The 15,159-nt window shown below is 42.8% G+C and overlaps 1 protein-coding gene across 13 annotated transcripts in view; it reads right to left on the bottom strand.

The window, feature by feature from the left end:
* Window positions 1–15,159, bottom strand: part of LOC129535755 (ankyrin repeat and sterile alpha motif domain-containing protein 1B) — a 414,902-nt gene that overhangs the window by 87,572 nt on the left and 312,171 nt on the right. For 6 of the 13 annotated variants that reach the window (XM_088837134.1, XM_088837132.1, XM_088837133.1 and 3 more), the window contains exons 4-5: window positions 8,022–8,129; window positions 5,779–5,958 (exon numbers count right to left, since the gene is read on the bottom strand). The exons of 3 other annotated variants lie outside the window; for them this stretch is intronic. In XM_088837134.1, the coding sequence (XP_088693260.1) occupies window positions 5,779–5,958; window positions 8,022–8,129 (288 nt within the window). The remainder of the gene's footprint in view (window positions 1–5,778; window positions 5,959–8,021; window positions 8,130–15,159) is intronic. 4 more of the 13 variants (XM_088837140.1, XM_088837139.1, XM_088837138.1 and 1 more) reach the window with 1 other exon arrangement.

Genomic DNA, 15,159 nt, shown 5'->3' on the forward strand with positions numbered 1-15,159 from the left:
TCTTTCTATAAAATGTTCCCTTGGTATCTCCAGTTTTCTTGAAGAGATCTCTAGTCTTTCCCATTCTATTGTTTTCCTCTATTTCTTTGCATTGATCACTGAAGAAGGCTTTCTTATCTCTTCCTGCTATTCTTTGGAACTCTGCATTCAAATGGGTGTATCTTTCCTTTTCTCCTTTGCCTTTAGTTTCTCTTTTTTTCTCAGCTATTTGTAAAGCCTCCTCAGACAACTATTTTGCCTTTTCGCATTTCTTTTTCTTGGGGATGGTCTTGACCAATGTCACGAATCTCCTGTACAATGTCACGAACCTCCGTCTATAGTTCTTCAGGCACTCTATCAGATCTAGTCCCTTGAATCTATTTGTCACTTCCACCGTATAATCATAAGGGATTTGACTTAGGTCATACCTGAATGGTCTAGTGGTTTTCCCTACTTTCTTCAATACAAATCTGAATTTGGTAATAAGGAGTTCATGATCTGAGCCAAAGTCAGGTCCCGATCTTGTTTTTGCTAACTGTATAAAGCTTCTCCATCTTTGACTGCAAAGAATATAATCAATCTGATTTTGGTACTGACCATCTGGTGATGTCCATGTACACCTGGAACTAACACAATATTGTAATTCAACTATATTGCAATAAAATAAAAAATTTTAAATTAAGTTTCATGGTGAGAACCATGAGCCGATTCCATGTTTCCACTAACCACCCGCGATAATATCCTTGTTCTGTTCACTGTCTCTATGTATGTATGGGCTTCCCTGGTAGCTCAGACAGTGAAGAATCTGCCTGCAATGCAGGAGACCTGGGTTTGATCCCTGGGCTGGGAAGATCCCCTGGACAGGGGAATGGCTATCCACTTCAGTATTCTTGCCTGGAGAATTCTACAGATAGAGGATCTGACATAGCATATGGGAAACTGGTATTTATTGAAGTGTTATAAAGATATTTCATATCATTTTAAAATAGAAGTAGCCCACTGGGGGCATAGAAGAATAGAACATGGTCAGGCAGACGGCTTGTGTTTGGGCTCCGCCACGCAGCAGCTGTGAGGCAAAGCACTCACTCACGCGGGCTCCTTGAATATAAGAGGGGCTGTGGTGAGGTTTAAATAAGATACTGCACATGGAGTCTCAGGCATGGGTGGGGCCATGGCAGGGCTTCTATGTGGCCCAGTTTCCATTTCTCTTCCTCTAACAGTATCAAAAGAACAGACATTTGTAGAACTAACATAATATGTAAAGTGCTTTCAAATAAAGAAGTCATTGAGGCACCTCCCTGGTGGTCCAGTGGTTAAGACTTTGCCTTCCGACGCAGGATTTGCAGATTTGCTATCCCTGGTCGAGGAGCTAAGATCCTACATGTCTAATGCCTCACGGCCAAGAACCCAAAACATAAAACAGAAGCAATATAGTAAGAAATTCAATAAAGACTTTCAAGAAGATTTAATTAAAAAAAGAAGTAATTGATCTAGACATACGTATTAAGTAATACTGTTTGGATCAAAATATATTAGACATTCAACTGAATGAGCTTTCTAGTGATTTAGAAGCAATGGAGACAAAGCCTTTCTAGTGCCTAACATATCACCTCAGGCAAGTTCTGATTTTGTCTCTTTCTGGTTGTGCTACCCAGACCAAGTCACATAATTTCTCAGTTTCCCAGTCTTTGAAATGTGGATAAGTCTGCTTCTAAGCTTTGTGTACATCAGGTAAGGTAACTGCCTCAGGCAATATTGATATTTCTATTTTGATGACAGCAATCAAAACACAGGAACTTCTTTAGCGTGGATTTTCTCTTAATGCTCAGGAGTCTTTTTTATTTTGTGAAAATAGAAGGATTATTTCATTTTCCCATAAGTATTTGGTTATAAATAAATGGTTGTAAGTGTCACATTGGGAAATTCTTTTTTCTTTTTCATAACTTTGGAGCATGTGGTCCCTAAATTTTATTAATTCCATTACTCTTCTTTATTATTCATTTCAAGAACATTTTGACTTATCCTAAGTATCACTCAAGAAAATTTCTAAATATTGTTGCTTAGGTCCTAAATACTGGAAATATTTTTCTTCCTTCTGTTATTATTTTTCATATTTTTCACTTAACTCTCTTATCTCCACAGAACTTGAACTTAAAAGCTGATCTGCAATGTGCTGCTGCTGCTGCTGCTGCTAAGTCACTTCAGTCATGTCTGACTCTGTGCGACCCCATAGACAGAAGCCCACCAGGCTCCCCCGTCCCTGGGATTCTCCAGGCAAGAACACTGGAGTGGGTTGCCATTTCCTTCTCCAATGTGTGAAAGTGAAAAGTGAAAGTGAAGTCGCTCAGTGATGTCCGACCCTTAGCGACCCCACGGACTGCAGCCTACCAGGCTCCTCCATCCATGGGATTTTCTAGGCAAGAGTACTGGAGTGGCTTGCCATTGCCTTCTCCACTGCAATGTGCCACACACACATAAATAGTTGTGTAGGACACCTTGTTTGTGCTAAAATAAGAGAACAGATGTGAAAGCACTTTGGAAATAGAAAAGCAAGCTCTATACACATTAAGGTATTATTATACAAATGTGAATGCGACATTTATCTATTGGGGTGAGGAAACAGAGAAGCCTTTCAGAACTTCTGAGCTAATGAATCCAGTGTGTCCAGCATGATAGGAAACCCATTGTTTAAACATGCTGACATCACTACATTTCATGGTTTCAAAAATCCTAATAGTACTGAACTTGATTTTGTTTCTCCCATATTTATGTAAGACAATTTGATGCCACAACATTGCTTATGTCAGAATAAAAGCAAACAATAGCCATGCTATTTAAAATTCTCTGGATTCTAGGAAAGGTATTTTAAACAGTTTCAATTGAAAATAAATAATTAAACACTGTGCTACTGTTTGAAAAATATATGCTAACAAATTTAACAGGTAGACTGGACATTAAATTTACCTCAATTTAACCTTAAGCAGGAATTTACTAAGTTAAAGCACTTCCACACACCTGCTGGGCAAACCTTAACGAAGTTAGGTTTCTATAATTACTGTAGCCACTAAGAGCTTCAGGTTCCTGGACTATAGATAGAATTCCAAATCACTCTGCTGGGGGCTCAGCTAAACCTGAAGCAGTAGAGGGGTCTCTGTGAATAAGGATTTGTCCCGGTGGTTTTCTTTTACCTGAATTTTCCTTTCTGTTAGGAAGTAAGAAAGCCTGAAGGTGGACTTCTGCCTTTTAGTGGGAAACAAGACTGGGTAGGCATGCATTAACCAACCTCCAATAAGCCCCTCAGGAGAAATCACTTGGGAAAAGACTTCAGGGACTGAGCTCCTAGTAGGAAGCAGGTGTAACCAGCTGCTTTCCTAGAGGAATTTTAATTGCTAATTCAAGTCTTTAGGAAGAAGAGTTGAATTCAACATTACACTGGCTAAGAGCATAATTTTGGGGAAGACTTGGTGTAGAGAGAGTATGATGGATTATATATTTTTAAAAAAGCAAATGGATTTCAAAAATTATTACAGCAAACAACCAGAAACAGAAAAATAAGAAAAAACATCAACTGAGTGGCTGACTGGTGGAACAGTTACATAAATAAAACCATTCAACAGAAGAATTACCAAGTATTTCATATTTTGACAGGTTAAAGCTTCGAAATGGCGCTATTTTTAAAAGGTATCCATTCATTTCTCCAGGATTTCCAGCATTTCTAGACTGGGAAAGAGTCTCAGGACAAATAAAAAAACTGCAATTAACACAGCATAAAGAGTTGAAACCCAAAATCTCTTCTTATTGATCGGATTCCTGTAATGCCATCTCTTATTTACTCTGCAGCAAAAGCACTATATTGAGCAGTGGGATTTTAGAAAGCTTCTAATAAGCTCCTGGCTGCTGATGGAGGCCCAGGTCTCCATCAGTCATTTGAACACTGGGAACAGCACTAGGGTGGGGGTGGGGAGGGAGGGAAATAAGCACGGACACACAGACCCTCTCCAGCTCACATCTCATTCGCTGCTTACCTCACTTCTCTTTCTGCATTTGTGCCTTTCTCACCTGGCCAGATAGAAGTTCATTCAATTTTCTCAAGGGCAAGACAATTCCTGAAAGGGATGCATTCTGATTGGAACGACAAGAAAAAGATCTCGGCTCTTCAAAAAGGTAATACTTTCCCTAGCTTGTGAATCTCATAAAGACCGTAAGGGAGCAATTGCTAGATTACCTCTGAGGGTTCACGCTCAGGCAGAAGAGTAATTAATTTCCTCTTTGAAAAAAAACTGCACTATGTGGAGAAATTTCATAAATTGCGTGAGCAATGCAGCCAGGTGATTCTGTTGCTGAATTTGTTGGTCAATAATGGCTAATTCTCGTTAATGAATGATCCTCCCTTATCCAGGGTAGGAAAGGGTTCAGGAAAGATCCAGTTTGTATTCATACATAAAGACTACATGGTTCAAGGTTAAAACAAATATCTCTGCTGTCATTAGAGAAATTCACCCACATATGTGATCCACAAATACTAACAAATAGCAGGAAATATATGAACATTTTTTGGGGAAAAAGGTTTTAGATTCGTTATTTAGAAAAAAATCAGTGAAAACAGTAATAAGGATTAAAAGACAATTCTGAACAAGAGGAGAGGGAAGATTATTCTTTTCTTGTCTCTCCTACGTTTGCCATCCCCCTGCAATAAAAGATTCTCCATAATCCCAACACTGCTATTCTCTGCATAAAGAACCCGGAAACCAATTCAATACTGAGCACGCCAAAAGGTGACACAATATCTCAGACCCCTTCTCTCCAGGGCATTTGTAGGCAGAATAGCCACGGCTTCCAGAACATTCTTTTCACATTCTCTTTCATGAGCGGCAGCATTGAATGTTTACCAAAGGCTTTAAAAAAATAGAATCTCACCAAACAGATGAGAAAAAAATATTTAACAACCAAGGCAAAGCAATTACAGTCAAATTTTCACCTCAAGATTCTCATCTTAGGTGTGGGAGGAAGAGAGAAGTCTCTTAACACATCAGTCCGAACCTAGAATGAGGATGAAAAGAGTTGATTCTGCCAATAGTTGTCAACAGATCCACAGCTTTGAATCTCAGGGTGACACTGCAGAGCAAGCTGCCATTGGAAAGTGCTTTAGCGACAGTGCCACTATTTGGTTATGGCTGACTTGAATTTTTGAGCAGTGACCTGGGGACAGGAGAGACCCAGACATCCATACCCGAAACATGAAGAGATCTGAACAGGACAGATCTCTCTCTTCAGGTATTTGTGTCAGGCAGCAGCATCATTTTCAGCTACTCAAGGTGACAATATGAGATGGCTGCAACTAGTCCCCATTGTACAAGTCTATACAAATGTGTAAACTTGGCAGGAAATTAACAGCATTACTTGGAGTTAGCCCTACTCACCACCCCCACCCCCCGACTTTCACCCTGTCATCCAACCAATTTAATTCTGTAATCTAGACCTTTATGACTTTCCATTGTGATTTGATTCTTACACAGCATTATTCCCTCTAGAGCAAAGGCTTTCTGGGTGCAAAGAGACCAGACATAATATTGTCAGTCAAGAACTGTATAACAATGATTTGTGTTTACATTCCATTCCCAGAAAGGTCTGTTTCAATCTAGCTCAACTGAGCAGGGAATAAAAGCCATGACATAAAATGGGAAAATTTCAGTTAGGTTGTGTACAATATGCATCCACTGTAAGTGACTGTTCAAAATTGGAATGCATTACTTGATCTGGGAGAAAGCAAAAACATCACAGAGGCTCTGAACACCTTACCTGGGCCATCTGCCTCTCCAGTTTTGATCGGGGAATATCATCAAAGTAGTTTTCATTTCTTCTCCTCCTTGCATCGCCCTGCATGATAATGTGAGGAACGTCTAGGGAGCCACCAGTGGTGTAAGTGCTTTGGCTAAGTGATGGAGACAACTGAGGAGGAGTGTGATTACCACTGGGTTCCTGAATGGAAATACATCATGAAATAAATACCATGTTCTTGTGGCTGACCTCTGGTTTCAAAATTGTGAAATACTGACAAGACATACCGCGGGGGTGGGGAGTCATTTTTAAATCAACTGTTGAGGAATTGATGACATTCTACCATCTTATTAATGGCATGATCAACATGTCCCCCGTTAAACCTTTCAGGTTGAAGGTTTACAGTATAAAGAACCAGGCTCTGTTTTCTTAAGCCTCCATCATGGATGATCTCGGGAGAGAGGCACACATATGCTAGGCAGCCCCCACACTGTCACACGTATCTACAAGGGAGGGAACTGTGTCTCCCTGTGAACAGAGTGGCCTCATTATGGTAGGTGCCACGACGAGACAGCTAAAATAGGACCTCATGGGTCTTGATCTTCCATCAAAGAGCAGCCTGGCAATCAGGCTGGGGAGAGGACACGATATGGAAATGGCATGCCACATGCACGGACTCCAGAGCAATGCATGAGGACAGGCTTTGATGGCAAAGACACCCGGGGGAAACTGGTTGAGAAGTAAGATATAGGGCGGCAGAGAACTGGGCTCTGGTATTTGAGAGTAAGAGGAGGACTGGATCGTGCTGCTTTTCTAGCTACTTCTCCCCAAGACATTCCAGACCGCCTCTGATGGATTAATAAGGTCCTGCATTTTTTTTCTTGGGAACCTCTTTCTTTATTTGCTGTTTCCTCAAGTCTCTTCCAGAGAGCCAGAGGGAGAGGTTCAGAAGAGGAAGGAGAGATAGTAGGGGACGTAGCAGGCAATACTCCTCTAAAGGGTCACTTAGGATGGTTATACTGAGGGTGCCTATATCTTTTTCCTCTTCATGCAGCAAAACGAAGGCAAAACAGTAACCCCTTTCTAGCTCATTTCCCCCCAATTTATCTGAGGCTCCTTCTATTGAGGGAGAAAATAGGTCCTTTTTTTTTTTTTTTTTTTAATATTGTCACTACTCCCAAAGAGCTCAACCAGCTTCCAAACAACCCAATATATCCCAATTCCCCTAGTCATCAATTTTCCTCATGGTTCCCTCCCGGAGCCAATTCACTCACATTTCCTGAAGTCTTTGTGTATTTTCTTCTCCTTTAAAATTGAATCAACCTCAAAATCTTAACAGCTCCTCTCCTGCCTGATCCTCTGCTATCCTGACAGTAGTTAATGCTGCTTGCTGAAGTCCGCTGATAAGAAACATTCAGCGGCATTTCATTGCTGGCAGTCACATCTAAGTGCCACTTTTGTGTTCATTTATTATCACTACCCTTTCTGACACTTGCAGAAAAGGAACCAGAAGCAAGCAAGTACAGGGCTCAATAAAGAGAATAGAGTTGGAACTCCCCAACTGGTCATGGAGACCCCGGCTTTATGGTGAATTTTTGAAAAGTTCCCGTGGGCCTCATAAACACCGGAGACTGCTGCTTACTCCTTCCTGGGACCATTCTCTCCGGAATCGTCTCTCTGTGTCTTTCCCTCTGCTCTTTCTTGCCTTCCTTCCCTTCTACTTTATTTCTTTCTTCCTCCTATGGTTTCTCTCTAGTTTTTCTATCCCATAATTCTAAAATATAGCTGAAATAGTTTACTAAAGTCCTAGATTCTCTAATCTTAATTTCTGAAGTGGGTAAAAACCGAACAATTCATTTCTTAAAAAACAGAAGACCTGAAGGTTAATTTTAAATCGATCTCTGATTTAACTCTGGTCCTCATCGATTTTCTTTCTGTGGGTTTGAGGAGTTTGACAGAAAATTCATTTCCTCTCTGGGCTGAGGGGAGTGTGGGATGGGGGTCGGCAGAGAGGCTTTTTAAAGGTGATGGTTTTTCAGATGTTTATCTAAATCTCAAAAACACATATTTAACCAATCGAGAAAAACAAGTCTTGTCTTAGAAAATGCTATCGAAGGCGAGAAAGCTTTTTATACAGGTAAGGTAAGCTACCTGGAAAACAGCCTGTACTTCCTGACCCACTGCTTCAGTCATTCCTATCTTACCGCACAACACAGTTTTTGAGGATATGAGCGGAGGACGGACCAAGCACGCGGGGTACTTACCCTGAGGGTGATGGACCGAGGGGGCTTCTGTGGTGGGTCTTCGTGCAGCCTGTCTCCCAGAGATGCCAAGATACGTTTCCTGTGGCCAATCAAATTGATTTTTAAAACCTGAAACGACATATATAGTTGGATTAAATACTTCACTTGAGAAAAATGATTTTTACTTGTCCTATAAGATGCAGGAGGGGAGAGATTTGTGCAAAATTACCTCTGCACCGGGAGAGATGTGGCGTGAGGTCCGTGTGTCCCAGCGAGGCCACGGAGACAGGACCGGGGTGGCGGGGCCGAGGAGCAGCAGGGGCAGGGCTCCCGCCAGCCAGGCTGCCCGCGGGTCCCGCTCACCACCCAGCAGCCACAGACCTCTCCAAGCGTGAGTCAGGTCTCATTCCTCCACCAGCTGCCGACGGCTCTTAGAGCAAAACCCAAGTCCTGACCTGGCCTCAAGGCCCAACGGGGCTGGCTGCTCTTTGTCTCTCTCTGGTCCCTGCCTCTCTCCCCTCTGGCCTTCTCTGTTCCTTGAACAGTCATACTCATTCTGGCCTTGGGGTCTCTACCCCTGTTTCTCCATCTGCCTGGAATGCTCCCCTGGCACCCCGACCCACCGCCTCTCCTGCAATTTTCAAATGATGCTTTCTCATCCATTTGGACGCTGCTTCAGTGTGGTCTCCTCACCAAGGCCCGTCCCATCTCCTTGCTAAAAGAACTGAGCCCTCAGCCCCGTCATGCTCCACCCTGTGAACCTCTTCGTAGCATTCTCTGAAATAATTTTATTTGCAGGGTTGGTGTTTGTGTAGCCCTCCCCACAAGGTGCTTCTCTGGTGACTCAGGAAGTAAAGAATTTGCCTGCAATGCAGGAGACCTGGGTCCGACCCCGGGTCAGGAAGATCTCCTGGAGAAGGGAACGGCTATCCACTCCAGTATTCTTGCCTGGAGAGTTCCTATGGACAGAAGAACCTGGCGGACTACAGTCCAGTCCATGGTGTTGCAAAGAGTCGGACACGACTGAACAATTGACACTAATACTCACCCAGGTAAGACAGCCTTGCCTGTGCTTAGTTGCTCAGTCATGTCCGATTGTTTGTGACCCCATGGACTGTAGCTCACCAGGCTCTTCTGTCCATGGGGATTCTACAGGAAAGAATATTGGAGGGGTTTCCATGCCCTCCTCCAGGGGATCTTCCCAACCCAGGGATCGAATCTGCATTGCAGGTGGATTCTTTACCATCTGAGCCACCAGGGAAGCCCAAGGACACTGGAGTGGGTAGCCTATCCCTTCTCCAGGGGGTCTTCCTGACCCAGGAATCATACAAAGGTTTTCCACATTGCAGGCAGATTCTTTGCCAGCTGAGCTACCAGGGAAGCTCTCAAAAAAAAACATTCACCCAGGTAAGTGTCCAGAGAGCAGGTATGTCTTTATCATCATTATTTCCCCAACAATGTTTGAAATAATGGAAGCTCAATGAATATGGAAGAATGAATATTAAGGCAGATGAAAGTACAAAGTAGGAATAGAATCAAGTACTGCTGACCAGGGTCTCCCCAGGATGGGACTTTTGAGTCTGACAGCATGCTGCAAAGGGCAAAGTGCCAAAGAGATGACATAGGAAACCAAGCCTTGCAGAGAGCCTCAGTCCCCAGCCCTTCCCAGAGCTTTACTCTCTTTCCTTCATCACAGCATGCCTAGTGGGAAGGTGCTCTTGATTTGCAGAAGAGGAGGCTGAAGTTCAGAGTGGTGAAGTAGCCTACCAAAGAGCCAATAGATGGTGGCTCTGGGATTTGAATATGGTTTGCCTGACTCCAAAACTTGTTTTACTCTAAGGCAAACAGCAAAGTTTGGGCATATCTCCAAATAGCACTGACTTTTTAAAAACAACAAATTATAAATCCGTTCACAAGAAACATGTTCACTTCTTTCCTACACACACACGGTACTAGGATAGAACAACTCTTGTTGGAATACTAGTTCCAAAAGTATATGACCCATTGTGAAAATGATTTTTTTTTAATTCTCTTCAAATTTTACAGGGTCGAGGTGGGTATTTCTCTGGCACTCATTCTGTGCTACCCTATTTGTCAGTTAGCCTATTGGCCTCTCTGCCTAAATTGATTTTAAGTTAGCATGATGCTCTATTCCTTTTATTTTTAAATTAAATTTTAAAATATTTTAAATATTTTATTTTGTATTAGAATATGGTTGATTTACAATGTTGTGTTAATTTCAAGTGTTCAGCAAAGTGACTCAGTTATACATATATCCATTCTTCTTCAAATTCTTTCCCCATACAGGCTATTACAGAATATTGTATTGAGTTCCCTTGGTAAAGAATCCACCTGCAATGCACGAGACCCTGGTTCGATTCCTGGGTCAGGAAGATCCGCTGCAGAAGGGATAGACTATCCACGCCAGTATTCTTGGGCTTCCCTTGTGGCTCAGCTGGTAAAAGAATCCGCCTGCAATGAGGGAGACCTGGGTTTGATCCCTCGGTTGGGAAGATCCCCTGGAGAAGGGAAAGGCTATGCACTCCAGTATTCTGGCCTGGAGAATTCCATGGACTGTATAATCAATGGGGTTGCAAAGAGTTGGACACAACTGAGTGTAAATACCATGCATATGCTATACACAGTAAATAAGAGCTTCCCAGGTGGTGCAGAGGTAAAGAATCTGCCTACCAACGCAGGAGATGCAGGTTTGACCCCTGGCTTGGGAAGCTCCCCAGAGTAGGAAATGGCAACCCATTCCAGTATTTCTTGCCTGAAAAATTCCATAGGCAGAGGCACCTAGTGGGCTACAGTCTATGGGGTCGCAAAAAGCACAAATGAGCACGTGCTTTATAGGAAGTCCTTGTTGGTTATCTTTTTTATACAGAGAAGTGTGTATATGTTAATCCCAACCTCCTAATTTATCCCTCTCCCACTGCATTTCCCCTTTGTTAACCGTAAGTTTGTTCAATTCCTTTTTATACTCACTCTCTGACCCATGCCTGTCGAGGGTGGGGATGGTGAACGTTAATCAAGTTCTGTCTACATGCAACACCCTCCTCTAATTTTATAAACCTTCATCTCCCCCAGACTGATAAATCCTCATCTTGGCAGGTTGTTTTCATAAAGCAGCTCTCTTTTCACAAAGCAGTCCCTTTAGTCCACTCTCTCTGTACTGTCTCCTCCCCTATTTCAACTGCTTCAGGTCTGCTGAACAAATTACTCATAATAACCCAGGTATAGGTAAACTTTGGCATTACATTTAAGCAGGATACCATTTCCTGCTTTTAATGCCCCTTTAAAAATGCCTTTTCTAAGCACTCTTGATTTTTGGCTGGCCATATAACTGCAGTAGGAATAACGAGGCACAAAAATATACACTGACTGTAAAACCTCTTAATTCAGTCAGAGCTGATAGTTGAAAGCCCTTTAATTTGGAAGGATGGTTTGAATGATTTCTCCTACATTCCTTATCTTACAGTTGTCCATGCAGAAGCCCATCTGCCATCCCTCTGCCCATTCATGTAAGCTTGTGTTATCTTTCTATATTCATATTAGCAGCTTGGCATTTCACTACCTAGAGGAACTCAGTACTTTTTGCAAATCTGGAATTTCACCATATACTCCTTCTTTCAGATGATTTATAAATATGCTAAATAAATGCAGTCCCAGGGCTGATTACTTGCAGACTGTTCGTACAATCCAGAGAAATGCCCTTGCATTGTTTCTTGTTTTTTAAACATCAAGATCAAAGAAAGCCTCCATTTCTGAAAAATACAACATTAACCTTTTCAAGTGTATTTGTAAGTCTAAAAACCACTACATTTTCTTATTCCCTTTTATTCTTATTCTCAACTACTTGGCTAAAACTTCTATTAAATATAAATTTCTCCCACAAAAATCCACTCTGCCTTTCTCTCAGGAGGGAATTGAACCTGATGGTGATGGTGCTATTGCAGACCCTTGAATCCTGCTAAGAAATGTTCTTATAGCAATAAAAACATTCAAAATTATTTTGAAAAATAACTGACACTAAATAACAATTGTGGTAAAACTGAGTGGGTATAACCTCCATTGCTGCTTTTGATTTACTCACTGACAACTCAATTTTGGGCAAGTTACCTGACTCTTCTGTTTCTTTTCTTGCCTATAAAATGAGGAAGTTAATGCCCCATCTCATGCCGTTGGAAAGATAGAGTGAAACTGAAAACAATCAGCACAGTGCCCTGCACATACAAGATGTAACCTTCACAGGGTGCTCATTTCAGCTAACCATCTCTAAGGATACATGGAAATCTGACCCAGAGAAACAGGGACTTGGTCATTTTCATAAAGTTAATCATGTAAAACAAATATGGTGATGCCTTGCAAGAAGAGATGTGGTTAACCTCAGAAAAGTCCTCATGGAAGCGACATGCTCTGGTAGGAATGGGTCTGGTTTCTAGCTATTAGTTTAGTACCAGACCTAATCTATAGAGAAGGCAATGGCAAGCCACTCCAGTACTCTTGCCTAGAAAATCTCATGGACAGAGGAGCCTGGTGGGCTGCAGTCCATGGGGTCGCTACTAGTCGGACACGACTGAGCAACTTCACTTTCAGTTTTCACTTTCACACATTGGAGAAGGAAATGGCAACCCACTCCAGTGTTCTTGCCTGGAGAATCCCAGGGACGGCAGAGCCTGGTGGGCTGCTGTCTATGGGGTCGCACAGAGTCGGACATGACTGAAGCGACTTAGCAGCAGCAGCAGCAGCAGACCTAATCTAAAGGAAAGTATCCTATTCTTCCATCCCACCACTTAATCTCCAACAGGAGGTAAACTGAGGTCCTCCTCCACACTGGGGCTCTGTTGCTGCCTCCCCCATAGAACTACCCCCAAAAGGGAGACAGACATATAGGCAGCTAGAATGAACTAGTTAACACAGAATGTGATTTGTGTCAACAATGCCTGAGTAATTCCCCTTCCTTACTAGAAATGATCGCATGTTATGGGAGATACTGATGATTACATTTGCTGAAACATCTGCTATGTTCCAGCTGTGCCAGAAACTGTGCCAGGTGCATTTATATATGCGTAAAAATCTCCTTTAATTCTTACAATAACAGTATCATTCCCATTTTAGAGAAGCCAAACCTGAGATTTAGAAATACTGTTATTTGTCAAACGTCTCACTGCTAATGGATATCGTGGCTGGAATATGCACCTGATTATGAACCTGCTCTTTACCACTCACCACAGGCTCTTCTTGTTGCTATCAACCTCTATAGTGTTTGGCCTTAGTTTAATGGCAAGCCACTCCAGTACTCTTGCCTAGAAAATCCCATGGACGGAGGAGCCTGGTGGGCTGCAGTCCGTGGGGTCACTAAGGGTCGGACACGACTGAGCGACTTCACTTTCACTTTTCACTTTCACACACTGGAGAAGGAAATGGCAACCCATTCCAGTGTTCTTGCCTGGAGAATCCCAGGGACGGGGGAGCCTGGTGGGCTTCCGTCTATGGGGTCACACAGAGTCGGACACGACTGAAGTGACTTAGCAGCATACTATTGTTTGGGCTTCCCAGGTGGCTCAGTGGTAAAGAATCCACTTATCACTGCAGGAGACACAAGAAACGTGGGTTCGATCCCTGGGTCAGGAAGATCCCAAGTAGGAAATGGCAACCCACTCCAGTATTTCTTGCCTGGAGAATCCCAGGGACGGCGGAGCCTGTTGGGCTGCCATCTATGGGGTTGCACAGAGTTGGACACAACTGACGCGACTTAGCAGCAGAGGAGCCTGATGGGCTGCAGTCCATAGGGATGCAGAGTTGGACACGACTGAGCACACACACATACTACTGGTTACACATTATAATGGTTCTTAAGCTGGTGCTTTTTTTTTTCTTTATTTGAGTTATCATGTTCAAAACATTTATACTGGGTCTTGATCATCTGAAAATCATACAGCTTCAATTTTGGACAAGGCTTATAGCAGGGTTTATTAAAGCTTCAGATCGAAAGAGCTCAGGCACATATCTTACAGAGTTCCTTGTAAAATGCGTATATACCAAAGGACAAGAAGTCCTCATTGACCCAACATTCAAATCAAGTTGACTAATATTAGAGAGGTAGGGAAGGTAGACATTTGGCTTCAAAACTCCAAAGCTGACGATAAGAAATCCAATTGGCAAGACAACAACAGAGAGACGATTCTAAAGAAAGACAGTTGTTATGGAAAAGTCAAGTCCAAAGGCAACTGGGTTTGCCTTGAGTGACTGTCATTATAAGCAGACAGGGAGATAGTAAAATTGTGCCGCCCTAGGCACCGTAACTCACAACCAGTCAGCCTGTAAACCTTCGGTTTTCAAAGAGCCAGAGGAATGATTACTGCGTTAGCATAGAATTCTGTATGGATTTCATCACTGCTTGGGTGAAAAGTTGCTGCTGCTAAGTCGCTTCAGTCGTGTCCGACTCTGTGCGACCCCACAGACAGCAGCCCACCAGGCTCCCCCGTCCCTGGGATTCTCTAGGCAAGAATACTGGAGTGGGTTGCCATTTCCTTTTCCAATGCATGAAAATGAAAAATGACAGTGAAGTCGCTCAGTCGTGTCCAACTCTTAGCGCCCCATGGACTGCAGCCCGCCAGGCTCCTCCGTCCATGGGATTCTCCAGGCAAGAGTGCTGGAGTGGGGAGCCAATGCCTTCTCCAGGTGAAAAGTTAACTGCATATAAAAGGAAGAAATCCTATTGGAGTAAAAGGTAGACTAATGGTAATATACTGAGGATTTAGTTACTCCAAGATATTGAGCCAATTCTGCTCAGCTCAAAAAACAATAGTGGGTTTCAGTCACAAATTATTTGGCAGACTCAAAAAGGAAACTCAGAGAAACTAGGTATAAATACTATATCACCAAACCATTAACTGGATTTCCTGGTGGCAGTAAAGAATCTGCCTGTAATAAGGAGATCCAGGTTCAATCCGTGGGTGGGGAAGATCTCCTGGAGAAAGGAATGGCTACCCCACTCCAGTATTCTTGCATGGAGAATCCCACGGATGGAGGAGTCTGGCAGGTAATGGTCCATGGGGTCACAAAAGAGTCAGACATGACTGAGCACACAAGTAAGCATGCACGCAAACCATTAACTAAGAATAAATTATTATACACAGGAAGATAAGAATGT

Source organism: Moschus berezovskii, chromosome 6 (genome assembly GCF_049115385.1).
Source record: "Moschus berezovskii isolate FMDL1 chromosome 6, NW_MosBer_1.0, whole genome shotgun sequence".
Classification (NCBI taxonomy): domain Eukaryota; kingdom Metazoa; phylum Chordata; class Mammalia; order Artiodactyla; family Moschidae; genus Moschus; species Moschus berezovskii.